Below are 20,146 nucleotides of genomic sequence, written 5' to 3'. Positions count from 1 at the left end.
TTTTGTAATTATCTAAATTAATTTTAGTTCCTTTATAGATACCTGTTCCTTCTTAACAAATTATTTTCGGTGATTTAAAGTAAAACACCACCATCCATATTTAATTAATTTTTTAATGATTACTTCTAACCATTAACAAAAACCTGGAGCTCATTATATTTGCTTCCCTCCTTTTCCTTTTCCTTTTTAAAGAAACAGTCGGGGGTTTAATTCAGAAATAGTGTGTGTTTTAAGTGACATGTAACTTAGGCCTTGAAGCCCTTTTTAAAAAATTTTTTTATAAAACTCCCTGACAGAAGAAGAACTCACATTTATTACATGTTTACTGGCCACTTTAGGAAATTGCTGTTTCATTTAATTTTGATAGTATAGTTTGCTACATAGTTTTGAATATAAAGAGGTCAAATCTTGTTTCACAACAACCTAATAAATAGTAATATGATAGCAAGTAGCATCCTATTAGATATTATTAGGTAATATCCCCATTTTCAAAGCTAAGATTTTAAGAGGTAAGTAATTTGCCCAAAATCAAGGAAATTCTTAGGTTCCATAGATAGTTTTTATCTTTTAGTACATGTTTACTCCAGCAGAACCCGGCCATTTGAATTCTTTAATAAATGCATCAAGACCATGCTTAAAGATAACTTTTATAAAATACCATTAAGTTTTGTTTTCTGGAAAGTGGCTGTAATATAGCACCAATGAATTTATTTGATGTTCATTCTCAGTGTTTCTTTTACATAATTTTAACAACTACAAACTTACCTGATTTTAGGTTTGGGTGAATGCCATCTCATGATGGCAAAAGCAGCTCTAGTTGATTATCTTGATGGAAAAGCTGTAGACTACATAGAGAAAGCACTGGAATATTTTACTCGGTTAGTATCATTATTTATGAGTCTATTTTCTTAGTATTATATAATAAAGCCAATTTTAGGAAATCATGCTTTGTTTATCCTGTTAGCTATAGCAATCATTATTCAGAATCTCAAACATAAAAGAGTAACAGACTAGTCAGTTAATTCTGTAACATACATATTGTATTAATTTTGCACTGGGGAACAGATACAATTTCTTGCTTTTAGCAGCTGACATGCTGGAAGCATAGAGAAGGATGGGAAGGAAGAAGCAGTGAGCTAGTGGAGCAGCAGCTTGGGTACCACGTGTTATTGTTCTCTTTCAGGAGACCTAGAGATGCAAGTATCTCTAATTGGAACTGATTGGAAAATGGGGCTTCAGGTGCACAATAGGCTTTACATTCAGTGATCAGGGCCCATTTTAGACTAATTAGTAGGGCTGAAGGTGAAGGGAGATGAGCAATCTGATTGCTCCTGGAGAGAATCTGTGTAGGAAAAGAAGTGATGTCAAATAACAAGAAATAAATCAGAAAGATTTCAGTAAATCTGGTTATTTTATAGAACTAAATTCATTAGTTAGGTAGAAGTGTTATTTGTGATAGATGACTAAAAAGTACTCAAGTTAGACATAGAATTAAATTTTTTTGCTCTTAAACATCTTTCTTGTGCTTCACTTCCTTTCTTTCCCTACTTGCCCTCACCTGTGTGTCGTGTTGATTTGCTTGCTCTAGAATTGCTTTGCTTTGAACATGAACCAAATCTGAAATGAAAACTTCATTCTTTTCTCCCACTGATTTTTATTGCTACTTTTCAAGTCTTATGTAATACATATAGCTCTTTGCAAAGAGGAAGGTGTTGTGAAGAGGGGTGTAATTTGTTTGAACTAGTATTTAAGGGTAAATGTGAACATTTGAGTGATGATACTTCAGCTACAAATACTGCCTTTCTGAGTCTGGGGAATTTTGTTCTGGATAACACTCACAACTAATTATGAGGAGGTATACAAAACTTTTAAAGTGATATCCCCACATTTATATTTACTTTACTTCTAGACTTAAAGTTCACACTACCACAGTTCTAGTGTAAGGGTGATAGAAGTTATTTCACTTTACAGATATTTTATTTTTTATTGAACTTAAAAGGAGATAAGAGTTTAGGTTGCTAAAGTTGCCAGTGTTTTCTTTTCTGTTTTCCTCTCTGTTTTCTTCTTTCATGCTGTCGAGTTTAGAAATTACACTAAGATATTTAGGCAAAAGAGCTACAAATAGTGTCCTTCCTCCTGATCCTCACAGTGGGCTTTCAGTGATGACTGCAGTAATTAATCTTGTTTCTCAGGAAGACATTGAAAAATGATTTTTGGCTGGACTCCATGAGTAGAAAAGGCTATGAAAAATGTTCCATCTGCTTGCCCATCTGCCAGCAACATAGCTGTTTGTGATAGCTGATTATCGAGACTTAGCTTAATTGAGAAATTGCTGTGTTTTATTTGTAAGATTTTGAGAAGAGAAAAGTGAAGAGAAATGAATAACTGAGATTTTCTCATTCTAAAAAGAAGTGCCCTTTATCACCATAATTAATATTTTTATTTACTTTTTGAGCTTGTCCACTGAGTCTTTCTTGCTTCAATAAATACGGTTTTTCACATTCTCATATTTAGATTTTTGGTATTCTTGATCTCAGAGAGTAAAAATCCTTTGGACTACCAAATATATTTTATATTTACTAGTCCTTTTTTTTTTTTTAATATGTGAGGGAAGATCTGCAAGCAAAACCTAAGTTTATAATAATCAACTATGAGACAGTTACCAACTTTACTGCTTTGCTTTTTGTTTAAATAGACAAACACAAAAAGCATAGTTTAAAAAATTCGGTATTAAAGGTAAATTGGTCCTGGAAAATTTATTGATTTACTTATGTGATTTCTGCTGCTTCTAAGAAAAATGATAAAGAGTACCAAAGAAATGTTTGCAAAGTTTCTGTCACTTAAAACCGTCAATTCCTTCTCCTTCCCCTCTTCCTTTCTTCATAATAAGGAGGTGATAAGATATAAGATGGCTAGAAGGAATTCAGTAAAGCATTTACTGCATTTAGCTAAAGAACTAAATCAAAATTGTGTGTATACTTTTTCTGTTTTAATTGTATGTAGTAGTGAGGGAGATAAACGCCATACATTTTGGAAATAATTTGTAAGAATCACACTGTTTCTTTTTTTTAGGGCTCTGCAGCATCGAGCTGATGTGTCTTGCCTTTGGAAGCTAGTTGGGGATGCTTGTACCAGTCTGTATGCTGTCTCACTATCTAAAGTGAATGTTAGTGTCTTAGGAGTCCTCCTAGGTCAGAAAGAAGGAAAACAAGTATTAAAGAAAAATGAGCTCCTCCATCTGGGCGGAAGGTGATTTACAAAGATTGCCAGTGGATGACATTCAAATCGAATTAGAACATCATAACACAATATAACATTCACTTTTATATTTCTATAGGTGTTATGGTCGTGCATTAAAACTGATGTCTACATCTAACACGTGGTGTGATCTTGGAATTAATTATTATCGCCAAGCACAACATCTAGCAGAAACAGGCAGCAAGTCGAATGATCTGCAGGAGCTATTGGAGAAATCTTTGCATGTATGGTTTTGAGAAATTTTTCATAAACTTTTTGAAAAACTAAGGGCTTTTCTGAAAGATGCTTTTGATAAAGTAAATTCTGTAGTGTTTTCACATAAAACCACACTTACCTTGATATAAATGCTGATATTCTGAGAAAAATTTATCTACTTTTACTTTTCAGTGTCTGAAAAAGGCTGTGAGACTTGACAGTAATAATCACTTATACTGGAATACTCTTGGTGTAGTTTCATGTTACAGTGGTAAGAAATGAGTAACACTTCAATATTTTTAGAAGATTGCCTGTTTTCAGGCAGTAAAGTTCAGTTTTATCGAAATCTGTATTTTTCAGGTATTAGAAATTATGCCCTTGCTCAGCACTGTTTCATCAAATCAATCCAATCAGAACAAATTGTGAGTGTTACGTGTCTCTGTCTATGCAAAATAACTTCAAAATTTAGTGTTAATGATTTTCTGAGACTGCTGTGTAGACAAGGGATCTAATTTTGTATATGTGTGTTTTTTAGAATGCTGTTGCATGGACAAACTTGGGAGTGTTGTACCTTGCAAATGAAAAGATTGAGGTACATATATTGTCTGTTTTGTCCTATTAAAAGTAAAGAACATTTTCTGTATATGTCCTCTTCGTAATACCTTAACTTGTTGTGGAGAAATACTTGGCACATTGTTATCTATCCAGCATGCTCTCTAATATGCTAGATCATTGATAGCATTCACTTTATTATATTGAATAATGAATGTGTAAGATTTCCCTTTTCATGTCACAAGAAGTTTCTGGTTTTATAATTATGTTGTTTTTTTCATTTGGAGATTAAAATAATTCCGTTATGAATTATTTGGTTTTTTTTTTTACCTTTACACATTAAGAGGAGTCCCATGTAGGCTGTGTTGGGGGTGGGATGATGAAGTAAGGGCATTTATTAGTACTCTCTAGAAACTTAAATTTAACCTTTGCTTGGTAATTTAGATTTGGCTTTAGCAGATATCAATCCCTTTACATGCCACGGTGTAAATTGTCATACTTGAAGAGTTGTATATAGAGAATTGGAACTACAGTAATGGGGAGCATGTTTATAGGTCATGTTTGGAAGTTTCCACACATCTATATATAATAGCACATCTGTATGTACTGTTTTGTGTTTCAGACAGTATATTGAATATCATCCTTTTAAAATAGCTTCAGTGGTATTCTCAGGGATACATGAAGTCACTGCAGAGATTGCTTTAGAAGATTGTAAATAGAATGAAGAAAAATATTAATTTGGATCTTAAAATATGTGAAAATATTTTTTAAAAATTTAAACAAAGATAAGTCTTAGTTAATAAGCTACAAATGTGGTTTTATGGTAGTGTGGTGCAGTTGTTGCCCATGAGCTTACTTTCTTATGAGAAAAAGACTGTTTCCTGCCACACATAGATAGATTATTGGGAAAACAATACAAAGCAGCGTATAATAAGTTATTTTTTGTAGCAGAAAAAAAAGCATATGATTTAAAGTGTCCAAGTGGGGTAACTTGAAAGTTTCCTAACTGTTTAGCTCAGATTTATGTTGACCACTCCTTTCGCCCAGTAGCAGGTCTCAGACCTCACTGGTTGGTAGTTTTTATCTTCCCAGTTGAGCTCCAAGAGAGGGGAATAGATTCAGCCTTCTCTAATTATTTCCATCAGACCTGTGGCTTAGCAAATAGATGGGTAATTGGTTCAAAGTTCTGCAGGCTATGAGGTAGACACCTACAGTGCCCTTTCATTGAGGACCAGAATCCCTAAGCCTGTAGAGAAATCTGTTGAATCTGGGACTCTTTCATGACTATATTTAAGACATAGTTGTAAGCATTGCCAATTGTGCTTAAACAGTGAAGTTTTAGGTTCATTTGTATTTATGTTTTCAAGTCTGGCTTTTCTTATTCTCTTATGCTTTTTAAATATAAGTGCTTTAATATAAAGTTTATAAAATGGCTTGTTATTTTTTGCCTTTTTTTCCTAGCAAGCTCATGAAGCTTTCAAAATGGCTCAATCCCTTGATCCATCTTATTTAATGTGCTGGATTGGACAAGTAAGATATATAACATATAGTTATTAATAATCTGTTTTATAACTAACATGTTAATAGAAAGTGGTATAAATAACGTGTCAATATAAACAACACTGATAATAATGATAGCATTTGAGGGCTTTGTGCCAGGTGCTGTGCTAGGCTCTTTGTGTGTGGAAGTTGAAGCTAAAAGATCCTAAGTATCATGCCCAAGGTTGTACAGCTTGTAATGATTAAGCTTTGATTTGAGGGGCTTTGAACACCATAATTCTGCCATTATTATTCTTAAAAAATAAACCTAGAACTCTGTTAACATACATTTATCAAAAAATGAACATTTACAAAGATCATTTTGATTATGTTTTCTCATTTTCTGTAAAATCTTCATATTTGATTTGGTACTTGTTTATGAGTGCCCCCCCTGCCCCCAGCAAAGTTTAGATTTTTGTACTGCCAAATAGGAATCAGGTTACTAGTCTGAGTCTGTCACTTACTAATTGTTTTACCTTAACATATCACTTCTGGATTTCATTTTTCTTACCTGAAAAAGAAGGGGATTGGCCTGAGTGGGCTCCAAGGTCTTGTCTAGTTGAGAAGTTGTAATAAATTAGTAAGTGGTTGATTGTTTCAGTTCAGAGACTAGTGGGAGCATCACCCCTATTAGAAAACCATTAATCAGGGATTAGATATCTTCTTTTATACTTTGACTCTTGGGTCTGATTCTAGTTAATCGGTGAAACATGCAGAGTTAGGAAAGGCAAACTCCTGTTGCCATTAGCTGTGGTAGCATCTGGGAGCAGTGGCATTACTACACTAATCTCTATGTAAGGTTTTGGACCCAGGGGGCCTGAGCATTTGCATTGCTAACTGCTCCCAACTGAGGACGATGCTGGTGGTCCAGGGCCTTCACTTTGACTAACACTGCTGTAGGTCAGTAGGTTTGAGATGCTCATCAGAGTTACTTAAGTATTTTTTTTCTTATTTATTTATTTTTTACATTTTATTTATGTTTGGCTGCATTGGGTCTTCATTGCTGCACGTGGGCTTTCTCTAGTTGCGGCAAGTGGGGGCTACTCTTCGTTGCGGTGCGTGGGCTTCTTATTGCAGTGGCTTCTCTTGTTGCAGAGCGTGGGCTTCAGTAGTTGTGGCATGCGGATTCAGTAGTTGTAGCTCGTGGGCTGTGGAGTGCAGGCTCAGTATTTGTGGCGCACGGGCTTAGTTGCTCCGTGGCTTGTGGGATCTTCCCGGACCAGGGCTCGAACCCTGCAATGTCCCCTGCATTGGCAGGCAGATTCTTAATGGTGGCACAGATTCTTAACCACTGTGCCACCAGGGAAGTCCCTTTTCTTATTTTTAAATTATTTCTGTTCTTAAAAATAATTTATTTCAGGAGGTAATTAGTAGATTTAATTAAAATGGTAACAATAGAGTACGGCTTAATATTAATTTCTTAATTAGTAATGTATGCTAACTAAAAAAATACCCCTGCTTTCTTATAAAAGATAGATGAGCTTGAAAGTAATTTTAACTATCACATAATCTATGAAGTCAGTGGCATAGATATAATATTTAAAATCCTGAGGCAGTTTTAAAAAATAAACATGATGAGACTCTACCCAGATCTATGGAAGCTAGATTTCTAGGGGAGAGGATCTCTTTTTTAAAAGCTTTCCAGTTGAATCTGAGGGGACCCTGTGATTAACAACTCTAATCCAGACAAATACCAGTATGAATAGATTGGGGGGAGGGAAGGGAGAAGGTAGCATAGCTTTATCAGTGTTCTGAGGAATTTTACGTGGATTATTTCACTAACTCCCTGGTTGCAAATGGAGTTCTGCAAGCATCTATCAGCTTAAGGGCTAATTTAACAAGTCATTCTGGTCCTCTGATCTATGGGAATACGGTAGCCAAGATTGAAAAAGAAGTTAACTTTGCTTTTAAGCACAGCTAGTAAACCTTTGGTTCCTCCAAAGAGTTTCATTTATTATTATTATTGTTAGTAGGAGTAGTGGTAGTAGTAATAGTAGTAGTAGTCGTAGTCCTTTGAAACACATTAAGAGCCTCCTTTTTCCTTTTATAGGCTCTAATTGCAGAGACAGTTGGAAGTTATGACACCATGGATCTCTTCAGGCACACTACAGAACTCAGTATGCACGTAAGAATTTGAGCATTCTTCAGGATTCATTAATGAATAAAGTACTGTCCTTCTTGAGAAATTGAATACATAATGGTATCAGATGTTAATGATAGCAGTTGTCCCTACTCTTCATTCTTTCTTAAAAAACAGATTAAACTGTCCTTAAAGAGCTGATGAAGAAATGACATTGGGATTCAATAGATGAAGTAGTCATGTAGAATAGAAGCTGAGACTCTTAAAAAAAAACCACCATCAACAGATGAATGGATAAAGAAGATGTGGCACATACATACAATGGAATATTACTCAGCCATAAAAAGAGACAAAATTGAGTTATCTGTAGTGAGGTGGATGGACCTAGAGTCTGTCATACAGAGTGAAGTAAGTCAGAAAGAGAAAAACAAATACCATATGCCAGTACATACATATGGAATCTAAAAAAAAAAGGTTCTGAAGAACCTAGGGGCAGGACAGGAATAAAGACACGGATGTAGAGAATGGACTTGAGGACATGGGGAGGGGGAATGGTAAGCTGAGACGAAGTGAGAAAGTGGCATTGACATATAAACACTACCAAATGTAAAATAGATAGCTAGTGGGAAGCAGCCGCATAACACAGGGAGATCACCTCATGCTTTGTGACCACCTGGAGGGGTGGGATAGGGAGGGTGGGAGGGAGACGCAGGAGGGAGGGGATATGGGGATATATGTGTACTTATAGCTGATTTAGTTTGTTATACAGCAGCAACTAACACAACAATGTAAAGCAATTATACTCCAATAAGGATGTTAAAAAAACAGACTGGTACGTCCATACCTACGGAATGCTAAGCAATAAAAAGGAGTTAACTATTAATACAAAAAAAAATGAGATAAATACTAGACTTGGTTGACATTTCTCAATTATTTATGAAAGTGTTTTAGAATTCTTTTGATTGGTAATTATTTGTTTGACCTATGGAAATGATGCTGAGAAGAAGCAAACCAACCCATCAGGAGGGGCTCTGTTTTTTCCCCTGTATTTATCCTGCTTGATTCTTCTACTTAGGTTTGAAGCAAGTGATTTAAATATGTTCTTAGCTGTGTTGTATCATAGTGACCCTTTATTTAAAGGCACTTACCAGTTGACTTAGAAGACTAAGATGTGATATTTACTGTATTGAAGTACATTGTTTCATTTCTTAATTTTTCTTGGAAGATTTATTATCCTGTGTCTACTTGTTAACTTTGGCCTTTTTACAGACGGAGGGAGCAATAGGTTATGCGTATTGGGTCTGTACAACATTGCAAGATAAAAGCAACAGAGACACGGAGCTGTACCAGTACAACATCCTCCAGATGAATGCAATTCCAGCAGCACAGGTGGTTTTGAGTAAATACACAGGTAAGGCACCTGTTATACAATGGCAAGATATATGAATAATTGTTGAGATAATTTAAAGAATTTAAATTAATTAAATTTAAAATTAATTCCAAATTAAATATTAGCTCCTTAAGACATGAATTTGCCCTTTCCCCCCCACGGCCAAGTATTCTGCTTTTTAAACTTTACTAAAGATTTTTGAAGAGTGCTGAAAATTGTTATTACCTATTGATTCAAGGTAGAAGTGATTTCCATGTAGTAGGAAGCATTTTGGAGCCTAATGGTCCTGAGTTGCTGCTGTTCTAGCTCTGCTGTTTACTTTCTCTGCAGTCTTAGGCCAAGTATTTTACTTGCCTTAATTAATCTTGGGAAGTAGAGATAATGATACTGAGGTTGCAGAGATGTGAGAATTCAATGAGGTAATGTGCTTTAAGTTCCAAACCCAGTGCCTTTAACGTCCCACTTTAACACCTAATCTTTCTTCAACATACTGGAAAAATATGTTTAGGCTTAGGAAAAGGACAGAATGGTGAAATTTAATTAACCATCTATTATAACAACTTTCTTCCTTAATAAAACTAACATTGGGTTTAGTCTCAGCTCCACCACTTAGTAGCCATGATGAAACCTTGGGCTTATTACCAAATTGAATTTTAGTTTTCCTACCTATAATACAAGAGTGAAAGTGTCTATTGATTAGGGTTTAATGAGATGATATATATAAAATGTTATGCAGAGTACCTGGCATATCCTAGATGCTCAAGAAATGTTAGTTTCACTAGCATCTTATTTATCCCTCGACAAAATTCTAATAAAGCAGCAAGGCGTTTAAGCAGTAATATTGACAGTTGAATAATATGAAGAATCAGATAAACTGAAAAGCAGAAGAGAAAATGCCTCATCACTGTAATATGCAGGATGGTAATACTCTTCCTGCATTGAGCCTGGGGCACGTGAGTAGAAGGCAGTTCATTTATAAACATCAGCACTTCGGGACATTAAAATGTTATGCAGTGTGCCCAAATGAATGACTCTAATGAATACCTAGAGCCTCTGAGAAAGTGTATGATCAGAAATTTTATTGATAGGTTTCCTTACAGAATGGGAAACATTTGTGAAGGGTTTACATAAAAAGGTAAATTTTTAGCCGTCTGCAAAATTCAGATACCTAGAACAACAAACAGTCTCTGACAGTTATAAATAGCTAGGTTTTTGAGTCTGTAGTGGAGCCGTATCGTATATTCATTTAACAAATTCAATTATATGTGCTTGGCCAAAAAAATATTAATTTAGAAGCAGAAAAGAGAGAGGGGGGACAAGAGAAAATGCAGATAAATCATTTGTCCTGCTGACCGTTGGCCTCAGGGTAAGAGTGGATGAAGGTTATGGGTCTCCTCTTAATTTGACTCAGTTTGGTGACCTTCTCCTTGTGTGATGACCTAAGAATTTTGCAGGAATCATTTTAACCGTGTGATTTTTACCTTATGCTTTGACAGTTAGAACCTAACCATCACATAAGATGTGATTATACTCTACTCTGTTAAACAGTTTAAGAGATTTGAAGGCTTGCTTCCCAACATAAGTTGATCAGATGTGTTTCTTTCTCCTTTGCATGTTAGTAGATATATGATGTTTTTTGACATTAGAATTCAAAATACTACACTGAAAGTGCCCAAATCATCTTCTGTTTCTAGAGTACAATACTGAATTAAAAAAAAAATATAGAAATTGGAACAGAACCACCAAGAGAAATTGTTGCTAAATTTAATCCCAGGAAGGTTTAAGTGACTAGCCAAAGAACTGGATTTCCTTACAATTCAAATGACCCATTTTAACATGAGCTATGATTTCAAATTGTTATACCTTTGGGAATAAAAAAGTGTTTAAACTTTAAAAAATAAGTAGAAGCCATATGTAACTATAGATGTTACTCAGTAATTTAAAAGAGTTCTGAAATGATTACTGGTATTTTATAGTCAGGATAAAATCAGACTACTATTCTTAGCAATGCCCATGACCTCAGGAAATAATCTAGTGTTTAAAATGTTGAAAAAAATTAAAACTCATATTTTACAAACACAACCATTATGCACATGAAAAGAAAAGATATTTTTGGATTTCCAGAAAGAATTCAGAATTATGCTCCAGCTTTCACAATGTTGGGTTACTTAAATGAACATCTACAACTGAAGAAGGAAGCAGCAGATGCATACCAAAGGTAAAGGCTCCCTTTAATTGAAATGTGGTCCTTATTTGTCAGTTGGCCTTTTAAAGATATAGTCTCATTTTCATGAAGAAGGTACTAATAAAATGTTCTGATTCTTTTCCTGATCTTTCATTATTTATTATTATTACATTTTGTATATGAAAAGATACAGTTCTAAATTTTCAGCTATATTTTCGTTTCTGTTGCTCAACCTGAGAGAAAGAGGAAGAGAGAGACAGAGAGAGAAAAAAATAAAAACCAAACCAGAAAACCTCTCAGGTTTTAGAAAAATCTGTCCCTTTACAGTTTGTCTTGCTTTATTATTAAAGACATGTGTTTATTCAGAGAAGAAATGAGATTTAAGGCATGAGAAAAAATTACATGTTATTTTGAATCACTTTAATGTCTACTATATCGTATTTATTCATTCAGTAAATATTTGTTAAACTGCTATGTGTCAAGCAGTGTCCTTGGCAGTGGCAATTTAGCAGTGAGTTAAAACAAACACAGGCTCAGTTCTCATGGAGCTCATGTTCTGGTGGAGGGGAGGCGCATTGTAAGCTAATAAACATCTGTGATGGTAACAATTGCTAGGAAAGAAAATCAAAGTAAAGTAAAGGGCTAGACACTAGAGAGGCAAGCAGCAAATTTGAGATAGGTTTAAGAGGTAGGTTTCCTAAGGAGGCAATTAAGGCCTGACCTGAATGAAGTGAGGCCACAAGCCATTTGGTTATCAGGGAAAGAGCATTCCAGGCAGAAGGAACAGCAAGAACAAGTGCTCTGAAGCAGGAGTGGACTTGGTATGTTGAAGAAACAAGGACAGCGTGCTTGAGTGAGATGACCAGCCGGGAGAGTGAGAGGAAATGAAATCAACTTGAAGTTTTATTCTCTACAAATTAATTGATCTGTGGGGCTTCCCTGGTGACGCAGTGGTTAAGAATCTGCCTGCCAGTGCAGGGGACACAGGTTCGAGCCCTGGTCCGGGAAGATCCCACATGCCATAGAGCAGCTAAGCCCGTCCGCCACAACTACTGAGCCTGCGCTCTAGAGCCCGCGAGCCACAACTACTGATCCCGCATGCCACAGCTACAGAAGCCCATGCACCTAGAGTCTGTGCTCCACAACAAGAGAAGCCACTGTAATGAGAAGCCCGTGCAATGCAACAAAGAGTAGCCCCCGCTTGCCACAACTAGAGAAAGCCTGCGTGCACCAACAAAGACCCAACGCTGCCAAAAATAAATAAAAATTAAAAAAAAAATTAATCGATCTGTGAATAAGAAAATCACTGTTGATCTCATGAGTACTAGACGAAAAGTTAAAAGACCTGATTGCCTAACCTCTGAGGCACATCACTGCCCTAAATCTAAATAAACAGATGTTTAGAAGAAGCCTTGTCAGATAATAAATAATCGAGGTGTCCCAAATGCTTTGCCATCCTTGTATGGATCTCTCTGTAGTTAAAGAAGTAATCACTAGATGGTACTGGAGGCTGTATAATCAAGAAGTTATTTTGCCAGGTGTATGTGGAGAGAGGTTTATGAAAACCCACAATTCTATTTCTTTCAACGTTACAATAAATTTACCAATAAAGAAACTGTAGAAATTTGATAGGATACAACAGTGAGCAGGATTTTTAAACAGAGAAAACTAGGCAGCTTTAGAATGCTTGCTACTTTTTTTGGTATACATTATAATCACAAATATTGTGAGTGTAACGCTGGTTATACCTTTCCTTAAAATGGCAACTCCATAGTCACTTGGATACACACCACTCTTTCTTGACTGATCACCACTGTTGTTTTCTCCTTAAACAAGTATTTGAGACTTGAAATTACAAATTAGGTATAAATCTAACCACAGGTACAGTCTTTAATATGAAACTGTTTCTGTAATACTATCTTTTAGACTTCTCTGGCAAATTTTTGTTTTTCATGTAACATCAGGGGCATTAAAAGCTTTTCTTGGCTATTTCTCCCTGGCTAATCTTTAACAGAAAAAAAAAAGTCATTAAATATCCAACTCCTTTGGTTGTTGAGACATTTCCCTGCTTGCCCCAAGGGGACTGAGCATGAGAAGGTAAAAATATGGGCTGTCAGCATGTTGTTGTATTTATTCTAAGCCTCTTGGGACTCCTGATGACTCATTCCCTTCTCTGAATTCATTATTGCCTAAATATCTTTCTGTATGTAGCAGGAAAACGCACATGAAAGCACTCAATTTCCTGGCTTCCTACGTCAAACTTCTAGTATATAAGTAATTTTAAGAGTGTACTATGTACTTCAAATTCTGTACACTTCAAATATGTCAAAACTTTAAAACATCAACCCAGTTGTTCCCCATGTTTAGATTAAAATCTTTGGAATATTTAAAGCTCAAGTATGGTAAGTGATTTCTCTTAAGAGGTCACTTTTTATTATTTTCCTGACAATCTAAAATCTATTAAGTGCTTTTGTGGTACCAGTTTAATAAAATATAAATAAGCTGTTATGGAACTAGTTAAATAATTAGTAGAATTAAATGAAGAAAACAAAAATCTGTAGATTCAGTTAAGGAGGAAGAGTAAAAGAATGCTGTTGCACTTAGGTAATTTAAAATACCTTGTCCTTTTTTTAAAGGGCAATTTTGTTGTTACAGACTGCAGAAGACACAGATGCTTATAATGTTACAATAAGAAATTATGGCAGATTGTTATGGTAAGCATATTTTTTTCCCATTAATTCCATGAACCTAACAGGTTTTTCTGGTGAAAGCTGTGGGGTTAGTGAGGTGATGACCAGTTTCCAGAGTAGCGGGTTGTGTATGAATGAGTACGATGATGACATTCCCCCAGGATACATCATTCCCACTGTACCAAGCTGTGTTAACAGTTTCCTGTCCCTGTAGTGACCCCTAGCCCCAGTGTCCTTTGTGAAGACCAGGTTTAGAACTGATGTTTGTGAACTAGACAGGAGAGGTAGTTACTGTTTCTAATAGTAGAAGCCTAGTTAATTGGAAGAGGATTAGATTTATTCTGATTTGATGTATATTCTTAAACTGGGGGTGGGATTAAGGGTCCAGAAACCCTTTTGAGATAGTACACAAAAATTTTTGTATGTGTGCATTTTGGGGGTGGGGAGGGAGCAATATCACTTTCTTCAGAGTCTCAAAGACTTCCGACTTCAAAAGAAAGATTGAAAAAAAAATAGGCTGGAAACCAATTGTTTCAGAGGATAGAACTCGGTTGGGACAGTAGGAGTGTTAGTGGGAGGAAGACTTTTGGCTCAAGGAGGCATTCCTCAAATTGAGAGCTGCCCCAAAATTCAATGTTCCAGTTTGAAACACATTATTAGAACTATAGTTTGATATTTTGGGATTAGTACCTACATCTTTTAAGGAGCTACATAGTAGAAATCGGAGGTAGCCAGTTCGTTTCTTTTATAACCGTGTAACTGAATCGTATCTATAGACAGAAAATTTTCCCTGTTTTGATTGCTTCTCCTTTTAATTCTTTTAAATTGTTGTGTTTAGGAGTTGATAGAGCTCTGTCAGTTCCAAGATTTTGTTGTAAGAAACTGTATGGAGCAAAGTATCTGTTCTCTTTAGTTAGATGTTTCATATAATGTAACTGTTTTATAAGAAAATTTATACCTCCCATTGAAAATACGTCATCTGATTTCTTTTTAATTTGTTTTTATTATGAAATATATTAAACATGCAAAACATAGCAACAGAGTATGGAGCATAATTTAGTGAATAGTCACCATTCAGATATAACGGATCTTAAAATTCTGTTAATAGGTTTCAGGTTTCTTTTTCAAAAAAAAAAGTTACAAATAAAGTTGAAGCCCCTTGTGCCCTTCTCTAGTTCCATTCTTTTCTCTACAAAAGTTATCAAATGATTGAAGATAGTGTTCATTAAAAAAATACTTTAAAAATACATGTATGGGGGGCTTCCCTGGCGGCACAGTGGTTAAGAATCTGCCTGCCAATGCAGGGGACACGGGTTCGAGCCCTGGTCTGGGAGGATCCCACATGCCGCAGAGCAGCTAAGCCCGTATACTACAACTACTGAGCCTGCGGTCTAGAGCCCGCGTGCCACAACTACTGAAGCCTGTGCGCCTAGAGCTGGTGCTCCACAACAAGGGAAGCCACTGCAGTGAGAGGGATGTGCATCACAACGTAGAGTAACCCCCGCTCACCACAACTAGAGAAAGCCCACGTGCAGCAACGAAGACCCAGTGCAGCCAAAAATAAACAAATTAGATTAATTAATTAAAAAAATACATGTATGTATCTATAAACAATCTAAGGTAGTCCTCTTCCCTTCATTAAATATTTATCAAAATTTGAGTTAATGGATTTTTAAATTCTTTCACCTTCATAAAATTAATTTTAGAAGCAAATATTGCCTGTATTTTTAGCTCCCACCCACACCTCCAAGATTAAAAAGATTTTATGAAAAGATTTCTAATAACACATTAAAAATAGAAGCAGTTTCTGATTACAGTGATAGATACCAGAAATCAGAATCTCAAAGGTTCAGTGAGTCTGTTCCAGGTGGTGGCACTTCTCTTCATTTTTAAGTAAACAAAACACGTTTTTTTATTTTGTTGTTATTAAAAAGCATTCTAGGGGCTTCCCTGGTGGTGCAGTGGTTGAGGGTCTGCCTGCTGATGCAGGGGACGCGGGTTTGTCCCCTGAAAAAAAAAAAAAAAAAAAAAAAAGCGTTCTACTTTAGTATCATGTATAACAATTTTTACTTTTATTCCTATTAAATGCCGAAAAGATAATGTATAGTTTTGTCTGTGGGATTTTAGTGTATCTATATGCCCTCCAAAAAAATGGATGTGCAGATAAACAGTTTACACGGAGGCTGGGTTTGGTTATGACTTGCTAAGCTTGTCAAAGATGCTCATAGGGTAATATTTAACTAACATATTAAGCTTAAAAAATTAGAGTTCTATATCAAAGTCAACTTGAAATTATTTTTATAACAGAGTTTAATTCAAGTTTGTTAAAAAAAAAAAAAGACAGTTTGTAATTCAGCAGAACTGTTCATTTTCACACATAATTTAAAAGTGTGAAGTTAAATCCCCCTAGTGCATCCTGTTTGAAATAAGTGATAACACCTTCTATTTTAATATAAGGCTTTTCTGCAGCTTTAACACTGATAGATGAAGTAGATTAAGTTGTTAAAAGAGCTTTAGTATAATAATATTTCTGAATTTTGATGATATAAGCCAAAATGATTTTTGATATTAAAAGTAAGTTATGTTTTGCTTCTTAGTTCTATTGGTGAATATGATAAAGCTATCCAGGCTTTTAAGTCAACACCCCTTGAGGAGTTAGAAGACATCACAGGTTTTGGATTGGCTTTATTTATGAAGGGTCTGTATAAAGAGAGCAGCAAAGGTAAGTGCGTTGCTTAAAGTTAAAGGATACTTTCTACTTTTCCAGAGCTGAGAAGAATTTAATCATGATGGGCTTACATACAGAAAGATGTAATATTAAGATGGGGGTAGGGGTTGCAGTGTTTATTAAAAATCTGACTGAAAGTCAGGAACGTTAAGAGGTACTTTTTATCTGTTCCTTCCTTTAGTACATTATTATGATGAATAGTCTTTTTAGCAGTGTTGCGAACTGAATTTTATCTTTATTATTTAGATGAGGAAACAGACCCAAGATCACTTAGGGTACATGTATAAGGTAGCATTTGAAAGCAAATATTTACTACTCCACAGTGTTTCAATATACATTTCTGATAAATGAAGGCCTCAACCATTGTTTGTAATATACATTTTGGTTTCTCCAAAAATGCTTATTGAGTGCATTTCCACATATATGGCCCAGCCTATGTGTGTGCAGCTCATTTTAAGTACTGCTTAATGGAGTTGCTGGTCTGTACCTGGGAATCTGGGTGATACCTCAATGGCTCTAGACCTCCACTTCTTTTGAAGATAGTAATTCAAACCTGCCTATAGATTCTAAAGAAGGAAATTGAGAAATATCATATAATAACCCAAATGATATTCCCAGAATCACCTTGGAACAGCTAAACCAATTTAGATATTCTAAATTTTTATTCCATTCACTTGAGAGCAAGGGAACAATAAGATGTAATTTTAGTTAGACCCTTTTAAAAAATAGGATTAGGTGGGCTTCCCTGGTGGCGCAGTGGTTGAGAGTCCGCCTACCGATGCAGGGGACACGGGTTCGTGCCCCGGTCAGGGAATATCCCACATGCCGCGGAGCAGCTGGGCCTGTGAGCCGTGGCCGCTGAGCCTGCACGTCCGCAGCCTGTGCTTCGCAACCGGAGAGGCCACAACAGTGAGAGGCCCGCATACCGCAAAAAAAAAAAAAAAAAAGTATTAGGAAAGGAAATATCCCACCATTTGTCAGTCGGGATTGCTTTTATATTGTTTTGTTTTTGTTTCCAACTCTATGTAACAGCCTACGAGAGAGCCTTGTCTACTGTTGAATCAGAGCAAGACAAAGCTCATATCCTGACAGCTCTGGCAATAGCGGAGTATAAACAAGGAAAAATGGACGTAGCCAAGACATTGTTATTTAAATGGTATGTATAGTTGACATCAACACTCGACATGACCAGATACTTAAATATTGGGTTAAAATTTGGAGGAACATAAAATGAAGTTCTTAATGTTTCAGGAACATTTTTGTGAACAAAAGGGATTGGACCCACCTGGTTCTGAACTGACAGTCACAGGTGGAGCTAGAGATCATGGCTTAATTTTAAATTCTGGATTCATCCAATCCTTCAAAACCATCCTGTACTCTGTGTGTATTATTTATTTTTTAAAAACAGTAATTGATCAGCTTATCTCTTCGGATCATAAAATTTTAATGAAGGCAGTCATTAACTGGCTTGTTTTTGGCCCTGTAAGTTTCCAAAGAGACTTTTTTTCCTCTTTCGTATTCAGGTTAACCTGATAAAGTTCATTTAAAGTTGAGTCTTTAAAAATGTGTATATACACCAATATAAATTGTAACTGTTTCTTTATTTTTGGAATAATTTAATAAAATAACAGTCTCTGATATCTGTGATTACTTATATGGTGTTTTTTAAAAAATAATTTATTTTATTTTATTTTTGGCTGCGTTGGGTCTTGGTTGTTGCGCGTGGGCTTTTCTCTAGTTGCAGTGAGCAGGGGCTACTCTTCATTGTGTGCAGCCTTCTTTTTCTTTTTCTTTAATTTTTAAATTTTATTGTATTTATTTTTTTATACAGCAGGTTCTTATTAGTCATCAATTTTATACACATCAGTATATACCTGTCAATGCCAATCGCCCAGTTCATCACACCACCATCCCCACACCCCGGCCGCTTTCCCTGCTTGCTGTCCATACGTTTGTTCTCTACATCTGTGTCTCAGTTTCTGCCCTGCAAATCGGTTCATCTGTACCATTTTTCTAGGTTCCACATATATGCGTTAATATACGATATTTGTTTTTCTCTTTCTGACTTACTTCACTCTGAATGATTGTCTCTACATCCATCCACGTCTAAACAAATGACTCAATTTTGTTCCTTTTTATGGCTGAGTACTATTCCATTGTATATATGTACCACATCTTCTTTATCCATTCATCTGTCTCTGGACATTTAAGTTGCTTCCATGACCTGACTATAAATAGTAAATAGTGCTGCAGTAAATAGTTCTGCAATGAACATTGGGATGCATGTGTCTTTTTGAATTATGGTTTTCTCTGGGTATATGTCCAGTAGTGGGATTGCTGAATCATATGGTAATTCTATTTTTAGTTTTTTAAGGAACCTCCATACTGTTCTCCATAGTGGCTGTATCAATTTACATTCCCACCAACAGTGCAAAAGGGTTTCCTTTTCTCTGCACCCTCTCCAGCATTTGATGTTTGTAGATTTTCTGATGATGCCCATTCTAACTGGTGTGAGGTGATACCTCATTGTAGTTTTGATTTGCATTTCTCTAATAATTAGTGATGTTGAGCAGCTTTTCATGTGCTTCTTCACCACCTGTATGTCTCCTTTGGAGAAATGTCTATTTAGGTCTTCTGCCCATTTTTGGATTGGGTTGTTTGTTTTTTTAATATTGAGCTGCATGAGCTGTTTATATATTTTGGGGATTAATCCTCTGTCCATTGATTCATTTGCAAATATCTTGTCCCATTCTGAGGGTTGTCTTTTCATCTTGTTTATGGTTTCCTTTGCTGTGCAAAAGCTTTTAAGTTTCATTAGGTCCCATTTGTTTATTTTTGTTTTTATTTCCATTACTCTAGGAGGTGGATCAAAAAAGATCTTGCTGTGATTTATGTCAAAGAGTGTTCTGCCTATGTTTTCCTCTAAGAGTTTTATAGTGTCCGGTCTTACATTTAGGTCTCTAATCCGTTTTCAGTTTATTTTTGTGTATGGTGTTAGGGAGTGTTCTAATTTCATTCTTTTACATGTAGCTGTCCAGTTTTCCCAGCACCACTTATTGAAGAGACTGTCTTTTCTATATTGTATAGCCTTGGCTCCTTTGTCATAGATTAGTTGACCATAGGTGCATGGGTTTGTCTCTGGGCTTTCTATCTTGTTCCGTTGATCTATATTTCTGTTTTTGTGCCAGTACCATATTGTCTTGGTTACTGTAGCTTTATAGTAAAGTCTGAAGTCACGGAGTCTGATTCCTCCAGCTCCGTTTTTTTCCCTCAAGACTGGCTATTTGGGGTCTTTTGTGTCTCCATACAAATTTTAAGATTTTTTGTTCTAGTTCCGTAAAAAATGCCATTAGTAATTTCATAGGGATAGCATTGAATCTGTAGATTGCTTTGGGTACTATAGTCATTTTCACAGTATTGATTCTTCTAATCCAAGAACATGGTATATCTCTCCATCTGTTGGTATCATCTTTAATTTCTTTCATCAGTGTCTTATAGATTTCTGCATACAGGTCTTTTGTCTCCCTAG

The 20,146-nt window shown here is 35.7% G+C and overlaps 1 protein-coding gene across 6 annotated transcripts in view; it reads left to right on the top strand.

Annotated features, from left to right (window-relative positions):
- Nucleotides 1–20,146, top strand: part of SKIC3 (SKI3 subunit of superkiller complex) — an 87,915-nt gene that overhangs the window by 36,594 nt on the left and 31,175 nt on the right. For all 6 annotated transcript variants that reach the window (XM_024746967.1, XM_024746964.1, XM_024746965.1 and 3 more), the window contains 13 exons: nt 776–878; nt 3,073–3,249; nt 3,338–3,482; nt 3,646–3,724; nt 3,814–3,875; nt 3,989–4,045; nt 5,467–5,535; nt 7,595–7,669; nt 8,894–9,035; nt 11,139–11,232; nt 13,836–13,913; nt 16,487–16,611; nt 17,650–17,773. In XM_024746967.1, coding sequence (XP_024602735.1) covers nt 776–878; nt 3,073–3,249; nt 3,338–3,482; nt 3,646–3,724; nt 3,814–3,875; nt 3,989–4,045; nt 5,467–5,535; nt 7,595–7,669; nt 8,894–9,035; nt 11,139–11,232; nt 13,836–13,913; nt 16,487–16,611; nt 17,650–17,773 — 1,330 coding nt within the window. The remainder of the gene's footprint in view (nt 1–775; nt 879–3,072; nt 3,250–3,337; nt 3,483–3,645; nt 3,725–3,813; nt 3,876–3,988; nt 4,046–5,466; nt 5,536–7,594; nt 7,670–8,893; nt 9,036–11,138; nt 11,233–13,835; nt 13,914–16,486; nt 16,612–17,649; nt 17,774–20,146) is intronic.

The sequence above is a fragment of the Neophocaena asiaeorientalis genome, unplaced genomic scaffold, assembly GCF_003031525.2.
Source record: "Neophocaena asiaeorientalis asiaeorientalis breed wild unplaced genomic scaffold, Neophocaena_asiaeorientalis_V1.1 scaffold550, whole genome shotgun sequence".
Taxonomy (NCBI): Eukaryota; Metazoa; Chordata; class Mammalia; order Artiodactyla; family Phocoenidae; genus Neophocaena; species Neophocaena asiaeorientalis.
Note: the sequence above shows the minus strand (reverse complement) of the source record. Positions and strands in the feature narration are given on the sequence as shown.